Source organism: Malus sylvestris, chromosome 3, assembly GCF_916048215.2.
Source record: "Malus sylvestris chromosome 3, drMalSylv7.2, whole genome shotgun sequence".
Lineage (NCBI taxonomy): Eukaryota > Viridiplantae > Streptophyta > Magnoliopsida > Rosales > Rosaceae > Malus > Malus sylvestris.
In genome coordinates, this window is record NC_062262.1 from 21,172,476 (window position 1) to 21,193,977 (window position 21,502).

The 21,502-nt window shown below is 37.7% G+C and overlaps 3 protein-coding genes across 3 annotated transcripts; 1 reads left to right on the forward strand and 2 right to left on the reverse strand.

The window, feature by feature from the left end:
* Positions 1-1,703: 1,703 nt before the first annotated feature.
* On the reverse strand, positions 1,704-2,720 carry LOC126617055 (U3 small nucleolar RNA-associated protein 18-like). Its single transcript, XM_050285126.1, has 3 exons — positions 2,702-2,720; positions 2,279-2,584; positions 1,704-2,179 (listed from the first exon to the last, which is right to left on the reverse strand). The coding sequence occupies exons 1-3, from the start codon at positions 2,718-2,720 to the stop codon at positions 1,704-1,706; spliced, it is 801 nt and encodes a 266-aa protein (XP_050141083.1).
* Positions 2,721-15,255: 12,535 nt separating this feature from the next.
* On the forward strand, positions 15,256-16,266 carry LOC126617057 (uncharacterized). Its single transcript, XM_050285127.1, has one exon. The coding sequence runs from the start codon at positions 15,256-15,258 to the stop codon at positions 16,264-16,266; it is 1,011 nt and encodes a 336-aa protein (XP_050141084.1).
* Positions 16,267-16,341: 75 nt separating this feature from the next.
* On the reverse strand, positions 16,342-20,269 carry LOC126617268 (alpha carbonic anhydrase 7-like). The gene is made up of 6 exons (XM_050285295.1): positions 20,131-20,269; positions 19,820-20,037; positions 18,697-18,918; positions 17,158-17,322; positions 16,930-16,983; positions 16,342-16,822 (listed from the first exon to the last, which is right to left on the reverse strand). The coding sequence occupies exons 1-6, from the start codon at positions 20,225-20,227 to the stop codon at positions 16,730-16,732; spliced, it is 849 nt and encodes a 282-aa protein (XP_050141252.1). The 5' UTR covers positions 20,228-20,269; the 3' UTR covers positions 16,342-16,729.
* Positions 20,270-21,502: the final 1,233 nt, after the last annotated feature.

Below are 21,502 nucleotides of genomic sequence, written 5' to 3' on the forward strand. Positions count from 1 at the left end.
TGATAGGAGCATATTTATGCGACTTAATTGGCTTGTTCTCGTGCATTTATGTTATGTTTCGTTAGCTATTTTAGTGTTTAAAGTTACTTTTGTGTGTTTTCAGATTCTAAAGGCAAAGTATGCATTTTGGAGCCTTTTGGAGCAAAAGGAATGGATGAATTGAAGACTTGAAGAAATTAGGATTCCTAATCAACGAAGGATTCCTAATTGACGAAGGATTCCTAATTGATGAAGGATTCCTAATTGAAGATGGATTCCTAATCACATGAGGATTCCTAGAAGAACAAGGATTCCTACTTGAAGTAGGAAAGTTAAGCCAAGGTTTCTTATTTTGGTTTGACCTTTCCTAATCCTAATTATCCCTATGTTCCAGCAACTTTGAAGGCCTTTTAAGCATTCTAGGACACAAATTACACATTCCTTGCATAGTCCTCATTCTTGCCGCACCTTTCCCACCTTCCCTCTTCCTTGCCGTGCAAGGGAGGGAGTTATTTCCTGTTTCCTTGCTTGTAAACACCTCCCTAATCTGTTTTAGGTTAGTGCCGCACCTTTTGGCTAATTTCCCTTAAGTTTCTGATTTAATTTCCTATTTCTAGAAGCTTTTGACTTAATTTCTGTTTACCAAAATAGTCTAGGGTTTTTAATTTCCTAATCCCTTTAAATAAACATCCTTGTGCAGCCACAAACATCCCCATTCATCCAGAAACTCACCATTCACGCCAGAAATTGAACTCCATCTTCAACAACCCCATTCCTTCACCATTCACCATATTTTCTGACCCAAAACCACCCTAGCCGCACCACCCATCAGCCCTAAACACTTACATACATCCTCCATCCATTCTACATCATCCAAGAACCCAAGAACCTACCCATAGTCCCTGTGCCGCAGCAAAGGAGAGGAAGAAGAAGTACTTGGAGATTCTAACCGTTCAACATCGAATCGTTGGAATATTTAGGTGTTCTCTTTCTTATATTTACAATGTATGAATCTGTTTTCCTTTGTTTTGTGAACATGAGGAACTAAGCATTTTGGCTAGGGGGTTATTCAATACCATGATTATGCTTGCAAGATGAATTGATTACGTCTAATTGTTATTTCATGAATTGTGAATGCAATTTGCTTAACCGTTTGATTGATGACTTATTTTTGTGTGTTAATTAAGATGGCCAACTTAGTTTTCATGCAGGAATTTGAAGCTAAAACATAAGGAAGTTTCACCTAATAGTTACAACTTTATGTTTGCAAGTAGTGGAGGTCGCTTATAAACGATCGTGTTAAGTGAATTCTTGGTAAACGTTTCATGCTTTTCATAGTAACAATTGCCTCGTCAATGCTTATAGTTTTCATGAAGCTTAATGATCTTTGATTATATCTTTATTGTGCTTTTCACGTAAGGAACTTTTAGAGAATGTTTTGAGTTATTGCATGTGCATTCCCATCCAATTCACTAACTTTAGGAAAACTTGAAGGTTAAAAAAGTGCTATCACAGTTAACCTAGGGCGTTGAGATTCATAATTCATCGAAAGAAACAATTGGAAATCAAAGTTGAATGCAAGTGTATCATGTGTGGAGAAGAACCCTCTAGTTGATCTATCACCCATCAATTTACTTAACTTTGTCTTAAAATCTGTTTACTTTGTTCTTGCTTTGTTTTAATTAATTTCGTCCAAAATCAACCCCACCTTATTTCTCTAAGGTCTAGGGACAATTTTTCTCACACCTTGCACTAATCTTCCATTTCTCATTCCTGTTTAGCTTAATAAAAGGTGCATCGTGCTTAATGGAGTGAGACCACACTGCCTCTCTCAAATGTGCAGCATCTCTGAACTTTAATCCCTTTTCAAACTTTGGATCATCCCTGTCGGCTTCTTCATTAAACTCAGGGTAGTTGACCTTCTCATCACATTCTGAACCTGAATCGTCAACATTGTGCAGGCCATCTGAGTCTTGTCTCTCATCATCAAGAGGAACGTCTTCTACATCCCTTGCATCAATAACGTCTTTTGGATGTTGGTTCCCAACCCTTTCATCCCTTTCAGTAACCCTTTCACCCCTTTCAGTATCTCCAACGACACTTTCTACAGTCGTATCATCTACTACACGACGATCATCATCTTCCAAACTGTAGTCACTGTCCACAAACTCATTATCTGTAATGTCATCCTCTGCATTTACTGCCACAAACAATGCATATTTGTTAAAAACCTAAACTTTGCAAAAATAATTGAATACTGAAATTAAAATTGTAAAAATAAATGTTTCAAAATTTTTACCTTTATTAGTTTCTACTACGGTCCCTTCATTAACTTCTTCAGCTTCATGACCCTCTTCAGTTTCATCACCTTCATCATCAGCATTGAGAGGACCATTTTCAGCTTCATCTCCACTTCCTTGTCCTCCCTCAGTTGCTTCATCCTCATGTTCATCATCACTATTGTAGGCTATGTCATTCAAAAGACATAGCCGTTTTTCTAAGTCATCCGCACTCCTTTTTGCTCTACCCTTCTTCAGTTTTGATCCACTTCCCTTTGTAATCGAAATTGCCACCCTCGATTCCTCAATATCTTCTATAATGACACCTTTTTTTTAATATGGCACTCTCATATAGATTCATCAAAAGCTTATGTTTCAAGGCAGCTTCTTTCGGACTTAGATGTTCTAGGTACATTTCTATTTCCCTAACCCCTGGAACATACTTTCACATTTCACCCACATCTTGGTCCCATTCAATAAGCCTTAATCCCTCACAATAAGACATCCTAGGAATCCTATAGTGATACAACATAAACCCATCATATCCTAACTCCTTAACCATTTCATCAATCTCGAAAAAGGACATGAAGTCTTTGTCTACGTAATCAAACCAAGCCTCAAACCCTCCCGTATATGCACTTTCAGACCACTTCCCACCGTGGTTAATTTTAAGGCTAAATAATTCGGGCATCCCTACAAAGTCAAGGAGAAAGGTGAAAACAACATAAAATCCTGGAGGCACATGTGGGAAATGGTGAAAACACTAGTAGGACCATGAGGAAAAAAGGTGAAAACAAAACCATGAATACAGTTTCACCTTTTTTTCCTGAAAACATAGAAAAAAAGGTGAAAACAAAACCAATGGGGACCACGATTGAAGACAAACAATTGAAAAATTGAAAGCAAAACCACGGGGACCACGATTGAAGACAAAACCAATGGAACTCACATATCCCTAATCCCTAAAATTCAAAATTGAAAAATCGAAAAAGGTAGGTTACTTACGATAAAGTGGTGTTTCACCCACTTCGATCCTCCTTTTATCCCACCCCATCGGCAGCGATGGCTTCACGACAATCTTTCCCAGAAACGTGTGTGCAACGTACGACGGTGACGTGGAGCGACGGTGAGGTCGACTGACAACCCGTGGGTAGGGTTTCGGATCGAGATGGGAGGTCGCAATTTTCCGGGGAGTGAAAAGTGGTTTCACTTTTTACTTTTTCACTTTTTCACTTTTTCTCTGTGAGATGGGGGGTCGCGATTTTTGAATTTTGAGGTGGAGTGATGGCGTGCGAGGTCGAGCAGACGGCGAGGTCGAGTGATGGCCCGTGGGTAGGGTTTCGGACGGAGATGGGGAGTCGCGATTTTCTGGGGAAGTGAAAAGTGGTTTCACTTTTCACTTTTTCACTTTTCTGGGTAAGATGGGGAGTCACGATTTTCTGGGGAAGTGAAAAGTGATTTTTGATTTTTGAATTTTGAATATTTTTTTTCACTAAAACCCCTCTCTTAAAAATAAAAAATAAAAAATAAAAAAAACACGTGGACACACATGGCGATCCATGTGGCGCCCAGTCATTGGTCACATGGGCGCCACGTCATAGTTAACTGGAGACTTAACAGTTTGACTAACGGATGTATGAGACTGTCCCAAAATTTACACTTTAGGTATGACTCTGAGAGAAAAAAAACTTAATGTACTAAATGTTGAAAACCACTAAACTTGAGGGTAGTAAACAATCTTTTACCCAATAAAATAATAAGAGAATATCTAGTATAGTGAATTTTCTATATTGACCTTTGCTTCGTAGTTCCGTAAAATCTCAATCGTAACTCTGATTTCGTTTTCACTTATGCTCACGCTTTCGTATCGTCGAGTACTACAAGGATAAGCTACAAGAATGGGTCATACGTCTCGCTATACGATACAACAACAACAACAACAACAAAGCCTTTTCCCATTAAGTGGGGTCGGCTATATGAATCCTAGAACGCCATTGCGCTCAGTTTTGTGTCATGTCTTCCGTTAGATCCATGTACTCTAAGTCTTTTCTTAGGGACTCTTCCAAAGTTTTCCTAGGTCTTCCTCTACCCCTTCGGCCATGAACCTCTGTCCCGTAGTCATATCTTCGAACCGGAGCGTCAGTAGGCCTTCTTTGCACATGTCCAAACCACCGTAACCGATTTTCTCTCATCTTTCCTTCAATTTCGGCTACTCCTACTTTACCTCGGATATCCTCATTCCCAATCTTATCCTTTCTCGTGTGCCCACACATCCCACGAAGCATCCTCATCTCTGCTACACCCATTTTGTGTACGTGTTGATACTTCACCGCCTAACATTCTGTGCCATACCGCATCGCTGGCCTTATTGATGTCCTATAAAATTTTCTCTTGAGCTTCAGTGGCCTACGACGGTCACACAACACGCCGGATGCACTCTTCCACTTCATTCATCCAGCTTGTATTCTATGGTTGAGATCTCCATCTAATTCTCCGTTCTTTTGCAAGATAGATCCTAGGTAGCGAAAACGGTCGCTTAAGTATATAAATGGATAGAGACAGGAAAGCAAACACAAGATGTACGTGGTTCACCCAGATTGGCTACGTCCACGGAATATAGGAGTTCTCATTAATTGTGAAGGGTTTACACAAATACATAGGTTCAAGCTCTCCTTTAGTGAGTACAAGTGAATGATTTAGTACAATTGACATTAGGAAATATTGTGGGAGAATGATCTCGTAATCACGAAACTTCTAAGTATCGAAGTGTGGTATCGTCTTCACTTGCCTTATCTGTCTCTTAGGTAGATGTGGCATCTTCTCTGGAAGTACTTTTCCTCCATCCAGGGGTGGTATCTTTAACTGGTGGAGATGCACAAGGTAATGTATCAATTTCACTTGAAGCTTACTTGTAGTTTCAGGCTTGGTCAAGCGCGATACAAACCATGTAGTAGGAGTCCCCCAAGTCGCCGAGCTAGGGGATCTGCTGAAAGAGGTGACAGACAAGGTAAGCAATCAGAGCTCCAAGCAACCAATCCCAGATCAGAAGTTTGATTTCGAGTTCCGGCTGATTGTTCTCATTCTCCCTATCTTGCAGGGAGCATGAAGGATAAAGATAAGAAAAATGAGAAGAGATGATATGAGATACTTTTGCTTTTGAAGAAGTAACTTTCCACAGGCTTATTCTTGAACTGGGCTGGAGGGTTTTCTGGTTTCCTCCAGAGTGTAAGGCCGACTGAAGAATTTGAGGGTCAAAACAAGTCCATCAAATCTAGAGTACGTTCGACCCTGCTGATATGGGATACTTTTGCTTTTGACAAAGTAGTGGATGTATCGGCACGTGTGCTGTTACGATTGTCTCCACATGCTTCCTTGTATCCTTCTCACTTGCCCTATCTGTTCCTCAGGCAGATGCGGTATCTTCCCTGGAAGCATAAGATGTTGAAGATGAGTACTCGAGAGCAATGCCAGGTAAGTAATCATGTAAGGGGTTTCAGGCAGTCAGTTCCTGACTGGAAGCTTGATTCCAAGTGCTGACTGATTGCTCTTTTTCTCCTTGTCTTGCAGGTAAGAACAATGCCAAAGGAAAAGACAGGGAAAAAGCATGATATGGGATACTCTTGCTTTTAACCCTGATGATATGAGATATTCTTGCTCTGGTATAGCTTGTTTGGAGAGGTATTATCGGGGGGAAAGCAAGCTGAATATTTCGAAAGGCTTCGTTGGGAGTGCCCTTTCAGATATGAGAAAGGGTTGAGCATTTTTGCAGGTCTGCCTGTCTGTTGGGAATGGAGGTCGACATATATAAGAGTCTCCCTAACAACAAGTAGTAATGTTATTCCTTTACCCTGCTTGGTCATAGCACGGTAGTGGGAGCTACCAGCTTCACATGTTTTAACTCTGTCAGAGCACTTTGAAAAAGTAGTCTATGGTATCTGGAAAGCTGATGTTGCGTGTGAAGATTACAGACAAGCAATCCTGTCGACGATCTGGCTCTCGAGATTCGAAGAACGATGCCTCTTCGATTTTTGAGAAAGCAATCCTGCTGGGGGTCTGGCTCTCGAGATTCGAAGAACGATGCCTTTTCGATTTTTTAGAAAGCAATCCTGCTGGGGGTCTGGCTCTCGAGATTCGAAGAACGATGCCTCTTTGATTTTTGAGAAAGCAATCCTGCTGGGGGTCTGGCTCTCGAGATTCGAAGAACGATGCCTCTTCGATTTTTGAGAAAGCAATCCTGCTGGGGGTCTGGCTCTTAAGATTCGGAGAGCGGTGTCTCTTCGATTTTTGAGAAAGTAATCATGTTGGGAGTCTGGCTCTCGAGATTCGGAGGGCGGTGCCTCTTCGATTTTGGAGCAAGCAATCTTGTTGGGAGTATTTTCTCGAATGTGAGTAAAGGTTGGGCATGTTTGCTAGTCTACCTTGTCACGGAGCATAGAGGTTGACACACAGGGACTTTCCAATTATCCGGCAGTGGTACTGTTCCTTTACCTTCGTGGGTAATAATATGGTAGCTAGACCTTCAAAATTTATGTGTCTAAACTTTGTTAGTGTTGTTTCTTTGCTATTCTTTTACCCTTCTTGGTCAGAGCGATGTAGTGGGAGCTGCAAGCTTCACGTGTCTCAACTTTGTCAGAGAATTTTAGCAAAGTTATCTGTGGTACCCATGAGCTAATGTTGCGTATGGAAAGTGGGTGATTGAACAGTAAGATTCATGTGCTTTCTACTTCACCAGAAATTTTCGACAGAATGCCCGTAATTTCCGCAAAGCTGAGTATGCGTGTGACAGGTGCTAACAAGGCTAAAAAAGTAGGTGCCTCTTCGATTTCTGAGATCGGCCCTCGTGGTCTCTGAGCAGCCCAGCTTTTGAGAAAGCAAGCGCCTCTTCAATTTCTGAAATCGACCTTCGTGGTTTTTGAGCAGCCCAGCTTTTGAGAAAGCAAACGCCTCTTCGATTTCTGAGATTGACCCTCGTGGTCTCTGAGCAGCCCAGCTTTTGAGAAAGCAAACGCCTCTTCGATTTCTGAAGCTCCGTCGAGTGTAGATTTTTATAGAGGTTGGCATTAAGTCCACTGTGATATTATTCCACACTCTTTGAGATAATCTAGGAACTCGTTACTCAGATATTCACCCCCTCGATCCGATCTTAGGTTCTTTATCTGTTTCCCAGTTTGCTTCTCAACTTCATTCTTGAATTCTTTGAACCTTTCAAAGGATTCTGAATTGTACTTCATAAGATACACATAGCCAAACCGAGAGTGATCGTCGGTGAATGTGATATAGTAGGAGAAGCCTCCTCTCGACGTGGTAGACATAGGTCCACATACGTCAGTGTGGATTAACCCTAGAATTTCAGTGGCACGCTCTCCTTTTCCAGTAAATGGAGATTTGGTCATCTTCCCTTTCAAGCAACATTCACAAGTACCCATCCAGTCATTACCTAATGGGTGGATGTATCCGTCTTTCGACATCTTGTGAATCTTTTCAAGGTTCACATGTCCAAGTTTAAGATGCCACATCTTTTCTTGGTTAACTTCTTCTCTAGCCCTTTTGGGTTTTGAGGTATTCCTGCTTGCAATACAGTGCATCCCACTATTCGTCTCTAGGTGAAAAAGTCCCTCTATCATATTACCATGAGAGATAATACGACCGTTCAAGTATAAAGTGCAACTCATTTTGTCAAACAATACTGAGTGCCCATCTCGTAAAAGCTTAGAGATGGAAATCAAATTCTTTATACATGAAGGAAAATATAAACAATTTTTAAGTTCCAGGACTTCCCCAGAGGGTAGGTTAAGCATGTAGGTGCCTGTTGCTTTTGCAGAGATTTTAGTGTCGTTCCCAACTCGCATAACCATCTCCCCATTGCTCAGTAGCTTGCTCCCCACTAGTCCCTGCATCGTATTACATATATGTTGACTAGCGCCTGAATCAAATATCCAGGAACTGGAGCTCACTGTAAAAGAACTCTCTATGACAGAAATAGTCTCTTCAAAAGTTCGTGTCATAAGGCTCGCAATGCGCACCCTGTATTTCTTCTTCCAACGTTCATCCTTTCCACAATGAAAGCATGTTCCTTTGGATTTCTTTGCCTTCTTCTTATGCAACCTTTTCCTTATCATTGCATTCTCATTCCCACTGTCCCTTTTGAAACCTTTTTCAAATTTACAGCACATGTCAATCATCTCTTTCAAAGAATGATCGAATCTATTCACTTTATAGTTTACAATAAACTTAGTGAAATCATCCGAGAGAGATGCAAGGAAAAAATCTTGGGCCATTTTCCCATCGATGGAAGTTCCTAAACTTTTAAGATCTTTAAATATCTTTTCCATCTTTTGTCCATGTTTATGGACCGATGTCCCCATTGCCATTTTGGCATTCATTAGACTACAAACATTTGAGAATCGTACATTACTAGTCTCAATGTCATGCATCTTATACAAACTTTCAACCATGGCACAAGAAGTGTCCATGTGCTTATGTAGCTTCATAAGCTCCTTACTAAGTGAAGTGAGGATTAAGCATTTGGCTTGTAAGTCATCCTCACAGTGTCTAACATAGTTTTGACACTCCTCCTTTGAAGCTAATTTCGTAGGAGGTACATGAGGAGGGGATTGCTTAAGCACATACAATATGTCTTTCACCTTTGAGACATTCTCAATGTGGCGATACCAAGCAAGGAAACGTTGGCCCTTAAGGCCCCTTTTGTCAAGTATAATGGTGGGTATAATTTTAGGCATGTCGTTCACTACATAACATAACAGAAATCGTATTAGATTGTTTGTTTAAAACTATTTGATTGGGTCTTTGAATCAAATAGTACCACCCACTATTTTTGGCAAATTCCACATCCCTCAATAGAATTCGAGAGTTATATTGAACTCTTAGCGGGTTATGGGAGACTCATCATTACCAAGCCCACCTCACGATGATACGATGTTGGCTAGCAAAAATAATGATGAGAGAATAACGCATTATTCATTTACAACTTTTGTAATTACCCATCCGTTTGGCCTCTAGAGAATGTTGCCTCACGATGATACGATGTCGGCTTCATTGCACTTAGTTAAGTTATTCCCACCATGCTTAGTTTGTATAGGGGTTCAAGAATAGCCTCACGATGATACGATGTCGGCTATCCTCGTTGCCTACACTCACCTCATCATATGTATATGGATTCCTCCTGGATGTAAGCACATGCTTTGTACTTCCCCATGATAGGGTGAAGCCGGTGCATGAGTCACAAACGCTTGGAACCCACCACGGTGGAAGGCCTACGAAGAGATGTTCTAAACATCTCTCGCTTATCAACATAATATTTGATTTGAGGGAGTAGTTTTGGGCTACATCAAAACATTTTAATCACATTAAAAGAACTTGGGCCTATCACAACCATTGGTCCAAGTTAATATGAATTAGTAGCATATAATACTCCCACTGTTTCGTTGAAACAAGCGAGACTATATGGAACTACTAACGAATGCATTGCATCCTCATATGGACTATATAGTCATATTAGGTTTTAGGATGATTATGAACCGATTGATTTGATCCAACACGAGCCTTGTGTTGGACCTTGGGTTTAAGGTAGATAGTTGTTGATTTTAGTTACGCGTTTAATTCAATTAAACCATTATTTCCTATTGGGCGTTGGACCCAACTATTCCATTTTGCATACATATAAACAAAAAAGGAATACATGAAATAATAATAAGGGCTTATGCCCTTTTACAACATAAATCAAATGATGGACTTATGTCCATTTACAACAAATAGAATTAATCAAATTACATTCAAATCTACACTACCAAACCCAAACATTCATAATGTAAAGCGGCCAATCACATAGCTCAATTATCGTGGCCTTTGGTTCATAATCACCCTTTTCTTAATCAATCAAATTAACTAAGAAAACATCTTAAACAATTGGTTGTTGGATCCATAGAATTGATTTAAATGGAACTAAATGAAATGAAAATCCAATTCTCATTAAAGAGACAAAACAATTTTGTTCTCATTTTATTTGGGCCAAAAGGAAACTATGACCTCAACAATTGGGCCATAATGCAAATACAAAAACTTTTGGGGTCACTTTGTATAAACACAATAGTCCACAACTTCATGTAAATACAACTAGATCCCAAAATTTTAATAATGTAAAAACATCATTAAAGGATCAAAACAATTTGTCCTTTAGAGTTTTTAAGCCTAAACGTAAAAACGTAAACTTTTGGGCCAAAATGCAAAAACACAAAAGTATCAAAACTTTATGTAATTGCACAAAAGGCCCCAAAAGGACCCCCACTAGGGGTGGCCGGCCATTTTGGGAAGATATGAAAAAAAATCTAAAAAATTTTTGCAAGTTGATTTTATTAGGTGAGGTTAAAGGTGAAGGTGATGGTTTGTAAGAAAAACTTAAAGTCTATGACAAAACATTAAAACATTTCATCACATCTCACCAATAACATCACCCATCAAATAATAAATCAATTATATACCAAAACTTTATGAAAAACATAAAATTTTTGAATCAAAACTTCAAACCTTTTTGTTCTTGGCAAGAACTTCAAGAACATTTGAAGAACACCATGAAAACTCATAATAGCCCCATGGATGTTTTCATTCACCAAAACTCAATTTTTCACCTCTCAAAAGAGGGCTAATATCCTAGGGTACTTAGGGGTTCCAAAAGTCACCTTAAAACCATTTTAACAAGACAAACATGAACCCAAAAAGTCACCCTAAGGATTTGGCCGAATTTCCCAAAACTCATGGCACCAAATTTTAGTTCCAATATTCATGCTTAAATGAAATACATCTACAACATTTGAGATGCTAAATTTTCTAGCAAAATTTATATATTCAAAAGCAAGAACAAAGCTTGTAACATTTACAACATTTAAATCACAAAATATGAACATCACAAAACCCAAAAGGATTCACCATAAACTAGGCCTAGGCTCTGATACCACTTGAAGGAAAAATTTTGTCCTAGCTAAGAACAAGTATGAACATTTGAATACACATGCAAGCTATTAACACTTTAAAGTAGGCATGCATCCAAAAACAATTCATAAAACCCATGACTTTCAAAGCCTAGTATATGGTGAACCAAAATAAACTCTTTAACAACATTAAAGAGAAGTAAAGATTTAGTGATTCTTTACCCTTGAAGCCCATCCTTGATTACACAAGGGATTCACCCAAGTGGAGGGCCTTCAAGTCACCTCCAAGCTCTTTGAATCCTCCTTGTGTTTTCCTCCCTTTAGTGCTCCTTTGATGATTTGAGGAAATAAGGATTTGTTCTCCAAAAACATCAAAAGCTTGATGTCTCTAAGTCTCTTCACCAAAGATGTATATTGTGAAGATGATATGGATGACTTAGAGAGATTTTAGATGCTAGTAAAAATCCTCTAAGTGGCCGGCCTCTATGTAGAAAATGAGAGAAAATGTTTCACCCAATTTCTATTAGAAAAAACCCTAATGAGAAACAAAGCTATAAAGATGACTTTATACTTCATCTCTTAGGTTAGTGGCAAACTTGCAATTAAGCAAAATTTCCCACTACCCTTGCTATGGCCGGCCTCCTTTTGTTATTGGGCTAAATGCCCATATTTGTTTTAGTTGTCATACAACTTAAACATAATGGGCCTAGTGGACCAAAACAATTTTGGACCCCGAAGCCCAAACTAACTTAAAAGCCCAATACGAACCTTTCGTATAATTAATTAACTAATTAATTAACTTTGACCATTCTTCAATTAAACCATTTAATTGCTTATCCATTTCATATAATTTCTTCACTAACATCCTTATGTGGTGTGCGATCCATTAGGTTCCAATTAGCGAGGCAGTGGGCGATGTTACTCTTAACGATCGATTGTGAATTGAAACCACATTTCAATTCTCCCTTAAGATTAGTGTTTGCTAATCTTCAGGGCTTCCACAAACCATGAGTGACACCTAGCAGCATATCATGGTTACCCAAGCTAAGTAGAATTGGTTGGAGAACCTATCCAGTTACAACTACAATGCAATACGGTCCTTCTCTAATACAATACTCTTAATCACATTGTTTACGTGATAGTTTGTTTCATGTCTACTATCCAATGTGATACTTTCCTATATGATTCATTTGAATATGATTTGGAACAAACTTCCTAAGTCATATTCATTTGCTTTGGCCAAAGACTTTAGAATCATATCTTAGAGTATTCTCCCTCCACCATGGAAGGTTAGAGATCCCTTGTTGTGCATTCATATGCCTACATGACTAGATAGCTTGACCCCAACAATGCCGTGGACAATCCGAAGGAATGCCGTTGACATGATCAAAGATCAAGGACCTAATCATTAGACATCTATGATGCCTCAGGTCAAAGGACTACTTTGCATATTGTAACTTTAGAGTTCATACACGACATGTATGTTCGAACTCCTTTTTTATCGTCGTTCAGTGTACTCGATTACCTTTTTCGAGCACCTATGTGTTTGTCTTAGTGTCCAACACCAAATGACTTGAGACTAGTTCATACTCACGTTTGAGTCAACATAACATATACTAACCTTAGCGGATTGTCAATGCCCAATTGGCAATCCTATGGCTAGGAACGTTTTAGGAATGAACATAAGAGAATGGTCTCGATAATCTAACTCACTTAGATCACTTGTCTCTTAGATCAAATACATCCCTTGGATTCCCTTATTGCTTAAACACATGATACAATAAATAGTGATTAACAATAAGCTTTGCCCTTCATTAAACATATAAAAGTTTAATACAATAAGTATTCCAAAAGCTATTACATCAAATGAGTGGCTTTGTGGGCATACTTCCAACAACTCGTACTCCTTTCTTCTCTAAAATCCTCCAAAGAATGTCTCTTGGGACCCTATCATACCCTTTTTCTAAATGTATAAAGACCATGTGTAAATCTTTTTTCCCATCTCTATATCTTTCCATCAATCTTCGTAAGAGATAGATTGCCTCCATGGTTGAGCGCCCTGGCATGAACCCGAATTGGTTGTCTGAAACCCGTGTCTCTTGCCTCAATCTATGCTCAATGACTCTCTCCCAGAGCTTCATTGTATGACTCATTAGCTTAATACCCCTATAGTTCATGCAATTTTGTACGTCGCCCTTGTTCTTGTAGATAGGCACCAAAGTGCTCGTTCGCCACTCATTTGGCATCTTCTTCGTTTTCAAAATCCTATTGAAAAGGTCAGTGAGCCATGTTATACCTGTCTCTCCCAAAACTTTCCACACTTCGATCGGTATATCGTCTGGGCCCACTTCTTTTCTATGCTTCATCTTCTTCAAAGCTACAACCACTTCTTCCTTCCAGATTCGACGATAAAAGGAGTAGTTTCTACACTCTTCTGAGTTACTCAACTCCCCTAAAGAAGCACTCCTTTCATGTCCTTCATTGAAAAGATTATGAAAATAACCTCTCCATCTGTCTTTGACCGCGTTCTCTATAGCAAGAACCTTTCCATCCTCATCCTTGATGCACCTTACTTGGTTTAGGTCCCTTGTCTTCTTTTCCCTTGCTCGAGCTAGTTTATAGATATCCAACTCTACTTCTTTGGTATCTAGTCGCTTATACATATCGTCATAAGCCGCTAACTTAGCTTCTCTCACAGCTTTCTTCGCCTCTTGCTTCGCTTTTCTATACCTTTCACCATTTTCATCGGTCTTATCCTTGTATAAGGCTTTACAACATTCCTTCTTAGCCTTCACCTTTGTTTGTACCTCCTCATTCCACCACCAAGATTCCTTTTGGTGTGGAGCAAACCCCCGGACTCTCCTAATACCTCTTTTGCTACTTTTCGGATACAACTAGCCATGGAATCCCACATTTGGCTAGCTTCCCCCTCTCTATCCCACACACACTGGGTGATTACTTTCTCTTTGAAAATGGCTTGTTTTTCTTCTATTAGATTCCACCATCTAGTCCTTGAGCACTTCCAAGTCTTGTTCTTTTTTCTCACTCTTTTGATATGTACATCCATCACCAACAAGCGATGTTGATTAGCCAAGCTCTCTCCCGGTATAACTTTGCAATCCTTACAAGTTATACGATCCCCTTTCCTCATTAGAAGAAAATCTATTTGTGTTTTTGACGACCCACTTTTGTAGGTGATCACATGTTCCTCTCTCTTCTTAAAGAAGGTGTTGGCTAAGAAGAGATCATATGCCATTGCAAAATCCAAGATAGCTTCCCCCTCCTCGTTTCTCTCCCCAAAACCATGGCCACCATGAAAACCTCCCTATACGATGGTCAACAAAAATCAACATTCTCGCCTTTAGGGGCATTTTCATCAATTCACTCTTTTAAAATTAATAAAATCATAAAATTAGAGGCGAGTTGTTACATCTTGTGAGAGGATGCACATATCCTTCATTTGCAAATAACGTATCTTGAGCATATAAACTCAATAATTGGAATCGTTCAATTTTGTAATCATCATTAAAAGATCACTTTAAAAAAATCATGTGAATCGAAAATCGTTTAATCATCTAAGCGTATCAAATAAATAAACGGTTATCATAAATATGTTATTTGGTATCTACACCGTTAGTTTGTTCTATATATTTCAATAACTAAATGATCTCCGATTCAAATGATGCCTTTAAATTAAGATTAAGAAATTGATCGATTCAAATTATTTAAATGAAGATTAAGAAATTGTTCCTTTTATAAAATTTGTACCGTTTAGTCATTGAAATAATCATATAAAGTTCATATACTAAGCTTCCTTTTTAATTTGACCATCAATTCAGTGTGTGACCCTTTACCAATTTCATTTTATAATTTCCCAACAGATAAGAACAGATGTAAGTGTTTCCACATCTCTACTCTTTTTCGGACAGCCCTACCTAACACAAAAATATGATACCTTTGTATATATGACCGTAAGATAATAACCTTACATATATGACTATTTTTATTGTAAATCCGAACATGTATGACTATAACCATAACGGTCTGAAGACATGCCGTTGGTGGTGGGGGACTTGGTGGGTGTTGGTGGGTTGTGGGTCAAGAACATGGTTGAACGATGTTTCAATGAAGAGGAAGCGCGTATTATTTTGAGTATGTCAATTAGCAAGTTTGGATGTCCCGATCAGATTATGTGGCATTATACACGGAATGGGATGTATTCCGTTAAATCAGGATATAAGGTTGCTCAGGACATGAATAGTAATGGAGAGCTTGGAAGGAAGGGTGTGGGACAGTCAAGTGGGGATCATGTTAAAGATCTGATCTGGGGGGCTATATGGCAGCTGAAGGTTCCTCCTAAGCTTAGTCATTTTATTGGGAAGGGCTGTAAAAATATTCTTGCTGTAAGATCTAATTTACAACGACGGGGTATCCAGTTGGAGATCGTTTGCCCACATTGTGGGGATGATATGGAGACACAGGTACATTTATTTTTTAAATGTTCGTTTGCTCGTGTGTTTTGGTTTGGATCTCCTTTGCAACTGGATGTGGTATCGGTGGAGGGGGAAGATTTTTTGGCATGTTGGAATTGGTTGTTGAAAAAATATGGTGTTGCGGAGGAGGGGGATAGGCTTATGAGGTGGGTAGTTTGCGGTTTATGGAGGATTTGGAAATGCCGAAATAGTATGGTCTTTGAGCAGACCTTGGTCGAGCCAAATGTGGCTTTGGAATTATTGCAGAAACATTGGGGGGAGATTGAACGGTGTGAACAGTCTCAGGTGCGGCCTGCACGCAGTAGCCGACTAGGGGAAGGAGAGGAAGTTCCTGTGAGGTGGGTAAAGCCTCCTTTTAGAACAATTAAGCTCAATTGCGATGGAGCTTGGCATAAGGAGACGCGAAGGGGTGGATTTGGCTGGGTAGCTCAAGATTTTGCAGGGATCTTTAAGGGAGCAGGAGGAATGGGGAATGTTTGCTGTGACTCCGACTCTGATGGCGGAAGCGGAGGCGGTGCGAGCAGCTTTGGTGGTATGTGTGGAGAGGGTCTTTGGGTGTGTTCAAATTGAAACCGATTCTAAGGTCTTGGTGGACATGCTCACATGTGTTATTTAATCGGAGGCTGCTATGGAAGGTGTTCTATGGGATATTTCCCATCTCAAGCAACAATTAAATTCAGTTGAGTTTCTTTTCACCCCCGCTCTTGTAATGGTGCTGCACATTTGGTGGCAACTCATGTTATACGTGTCGGGGGATGTCATATGTGAGACTTTATTGAATCGAAGTGGTTATTCAATACTTTGATAAATAATGTAAACATTTCAATTCGTATCTAATAAAATTCAACTCTTTGAGAAAAAAATAAAAAAAAATAAAAAACATAAAAAGTGTTCACTAATATTTTATGCCCACAAAATATAGAAAATATAACATATTCCAATTGAAGACGCCGTCACCATTTTACCAACCTATTAAGGTCAAATTCCCGCGAATACCCAAATTCGCAGGGAAAATTATCATCCCGAGATATGATCAATACTTATTTGTGCTCCTTGCGCTTTTGTGATAGACCTTGATATCTCGAAGGTTGTGTGGTTGCACTGGCCTTGCATTCGCCTCCGCATACTGCATCAATCGATTTAAAAACATGAAACAAGATTTTGATTATTTCCCATTTTTCAATGTTTTTTTTTTTTTTTCTGGTTTGGGGGTGGGTTTGAACAACTACTTACGTCATGCACAGCCAATCGAAATAGATTTACTTGATCCCTTGAGACTGTATGTATCTGTGAAGAAATTAATCAAATATGGCAACGGGTTACATACTTTGATTTTAGTGAAAAAATAAAGGTATTAGCAGTATTAATTGATTATTAAGGAGCATTTTGATAACTATTTTGTTTTCAATTTTTTATTTAAAAATTGAAAATGAAATTGTTATCAAACTGCTCCTAAATTACCTTTTTATTGATGGTCCAAATAACGCCTTCAGTGCAAGGAGGAACAGTGAGTGAACCCATGTATCTGTAATAGGATTCCCCACGAATTTTGATTTCTCTAGGATCAATAATGCCCATGCTTCTCTCTTCCTTTTGATCAATCATCGATTCTACGTCCTTCATCAACTGTAATTAATTCACAACTTGCAACATGTTAGGGTCATATGGTATTTTCATAAGGTTTTTTAGCCAAAATGGTCTCTGATATTTGTATAACGCCTTACTTTGATCCCTGAGATTTGAAATCGATTGCATTGGTCTCTGAGTTTGTTTACATTCAATCATTTTGATCTTTCCATGAAAAACTTCATAAATAAAAATAAAATGGCAAAAATATCCTCAATTTTGATCAACATTTTTTTTTTACTACAAATGAATGTCTTAACGTTGAATTTAGTGTTTCTTTGTAGAACTGAATCTGTTCATTTTTTTTTTACTACAAATGAATGTCTTAACGGTTTGGGATTTGTCTAATTTTCTATAACGGTGATCTATGAAAGATGAATTGAAACATAGATGGTTTGGATTCTTGAAAAAAAATTACATAATGGGAGCCACAAAAACGTGTGTCCTGGATCATCTTTACAAAAAATTAGACAAATCCAAAACCATTAACAAATTCATTTGTACTGAAGAAAATAGATGAATACGGTGCTACAAAGAAACACTAAATTTAATTGATCTGTTATATGGTTTAGGATTTTGGTGATTTTTGGTAGATATGATCTTTGAGGTAAGACATAAAAGATAGATGGTTGGATCGTTGAAATACATTACGGAGTGGGTTGCACAAAACATGTTTGTCGAAATGCATGTATAATTTCCAACAATGATTGTGTGTTTAAAGCGTATGTACCTGGATCCTAAACCCATATATATATTAAGTGGACGGATTTGTGACACTACTTTTTTTACATAATTTTTTACACACATTTTTGTGAGACCCACTCCATAATGTATTTTAACGATTCAAACCATTTATCTTTTAGAACATCATTCATAGATAATTTTTGTAAAAAATTAGACAACCCCGAAATCATTAAAACATTCATTTGTAGTGAAAAAAAAAGATACGGTTTTAAAAGAAATCCTAAACCGTATTCAACAATCATATGGTTTCAGATTTGGGTGATTTTTGGAAGACATGATCTTTGAGGTAAGACATTAAGATAGACGATTGAATCGTTGAAATACATTGTAAAATGGACCTCACAAAAACATGCATCAAAAGGTGTGTCAAAAGCTTATATCCTCGGCTTATATCCTCGGATCCTAAACCCATACATACATACATACATACATACATACATACATACATACATACATACATACATACATACATATATATATATATATATATATATATATATATATATATTATTAACCATGGTGAAGCCAAAGATCTAACTGTTAACCATGATTAAGCCAAAGAACACATTGATACTCACCTCTTTAACATGGTGAGCAAATTAGGACACTTGAGTTTAGTTGAGGACGTACCGTAGAAAGGAAAGAATCTGCACGACCAAACTTGTAGAGAACTGCAGTGACAGCGATCTTGTTTGCTACGTTGGGATCGGGGCTTAGATGAACCAAGTGGAGCTCCATGTCATATATTCTGCCGTTGATGGAATGCTCCGCTGGGGCATGCCAGTGACATTGTTTTAGCGGATACTCAGTACCATTTATCTTAATTGTTCCAGCGTCGCCCACCCATTCAACCTGCAAATACACAGATAATAATTAAGTTGATAATCTTTTCTTTGTAATTCTTCTAGTTTCAACGTTTCATTTTCTAGAGAGACAGAGAAAATGAAAAGCTATTTTAATTTATAAGTTTTGTTCTTTTCATTGTCCTTTATTTCTCCACCACCCTCCCTCCACCTACTTATATATGTATGTATGCACATAATTAGAGATGGCAATTCATTCTGTTAAACCTGATAACCATTCGAATGGGGAGAATTTAGGGATGAAAATTCATGTATTTTTCAGATACAGGGGAAAATGTGAATATTATTCAGTTGAGGTTTCAAATATGGTTTTAGGGTTGCCAATCTGTATCCAGCCTCGAATCTGCCCCAAATAATATATATATGTATATGTATATGTATATTCATCAAGTATTGAAATTATTTAATAATTTGTTTTGTTTTTCTCCTGTAGTGGCTGTTGTATTTGCTTTTGTCATCGCTTTCATTTTTTTATGGGACCAATTTGCCTTAATTTTCGTGGTTATGATGATGGCTATGACATTTGGATTCCCAAACTAAACCGTTATCCCTATACGTACGTAAGATGAATATAAAACTATGAACAATGAACTGAAGTTGATGGAGCTTATTAGCAACATACACAATATCAGAATAATAATGTTATTTAGACATATAAAAATGATACACTTGTTGACAACGAAAATGTTTGTTTTACTCAATGACTAGTACTAGAGTTTTAGTGATATTTTTTCTCTACTTGTAAGAAGAAACCTATATTTTTATTCATGTGGATGATGATTTTGATACCAAATTATTATAGGTAGCCCATTGAATAATCTATCTCAAATCTCATATTTTAGTGTTAAATATTGTTCTGTATCAAAACTAAATAAATAAAATAACATTACCGAAATATCATGGCCTCTGTTCTTGATAGTTGCATTACGAGGTCTGTAGTTGGTCTTGAGCTTCCCTAAGTTTGGGAATAATGTAACCCTGTGATTTGATAAATCTATTGGAGATTGCATGCTCCCGTTGTTACACGCCGCCCATTCTTCCTTAATCTCTCCCCAATGCTTTGGCCCCTTTCCACCCTCCCGAAGATAATCAAACTCTCTTTCATCCTCTGCAATACATATGCAGAAAATGCATATGATTGATTTTTTTTTTTAAAAACAAAGGAAAAATAAATAAAAACATGTTGTGGGAGCTTACTTACCGACTTCTTGAGCTGTGAGTGATCTGGAATACGCGAATAGAAGTAAAAAGAAAAGAAAACAAGAATTTGAGATGGGTTTGCTTCGATGGGGCTCCATGTTTATCGCAAGCAGATCGGAGATTATTAGCAGTTGTTGGCACTACCTAGCTCGCAAGTGTCAGAATATATAGTGAGAGTAGGTTTATATATAAACATGGATGAGTTCCGTACCGTACGTAGTTGATAGAAACAGAAATTTAAATTGTACACAATTAATCAATAAAAAAAAACCAAGGAGAAGGCGTACGTATCAGAAGTTAGTGGTTGATTGTTTCGGAAATTAAGGCCTTACTACGATCAAATTCTCTCTTATTTAAGGTAGTTATTGCTTGTAATAAAAAAAAAATCGTATTAAGTTACAAACTGTTATCTACTAACCTAACATGCAACTAGATAAGTTCTACTAAATAATCAATTCAATTGATTCCGAAAAACAGTGAATTGAACGGTTAACATCTAATTGTTAACCATAACTAATTATAAAAATAATAAAATGAAGTTACAGACAAACAAGAAAAAATACACACAATCAAAGTTGACATTGTTTTGTATAATTGATGCTAACATTAACTCATAAGTTGACATTTGTTATCAATAACATTAACTCATAAATTGACAGTTGTTATAAACATATGTAAACCATAATCCTGTTGGATTTGATTATAAAGAAGAAGCTCTTAAAGTCCAATTATTTTGTTTAACTATTGTTTGTGAAATAAGTAAATGGTTAGTTGAGGAGGTGGGTCAAAAATCCTTTATCGTTTATCAAAAAGTCTTCGTCAAGGTGCCGTGGCATGATGATTGTTTGGACTTTTATGTACCGTACACATGGTTCACCACAAATAAAAAATAAAACTAAAAATACCTACCGTACACATGCAGATCATCGTACTTGCAACACATAGATGATAATGTTGACTTCAAAAGCTATGCACACAGTCCGAATAAAGGCTGACAAAATACAAGGATGTAGAGTAATATTAAGGAGATTAAATTTTTTAAATTAAATTTGTAAATAAAATAATATGATTGTAGATTATATATTTAATTAAATATCAATTAACATGTTTATTTTTTATGGAAGTTCTAACGAAAAGGGCCTGGAACTATTCATTCTTAATCAAAATGACATTTTATGTATGAAAAGTCCATAATGGATCATGTTCTTTTCTTTATTTACTCTTATGCCATTACAACGGGGTCAACAATGATGTTGACATTTCTATCTAGGAATACATTATTTTACATTATGCTATTAAACTTATGCTAATTTACAGCTAGCTCTTCAGGCTTCCATCATGTTGTCGATGTTATGCAGCTCTTCTTCTGTCAA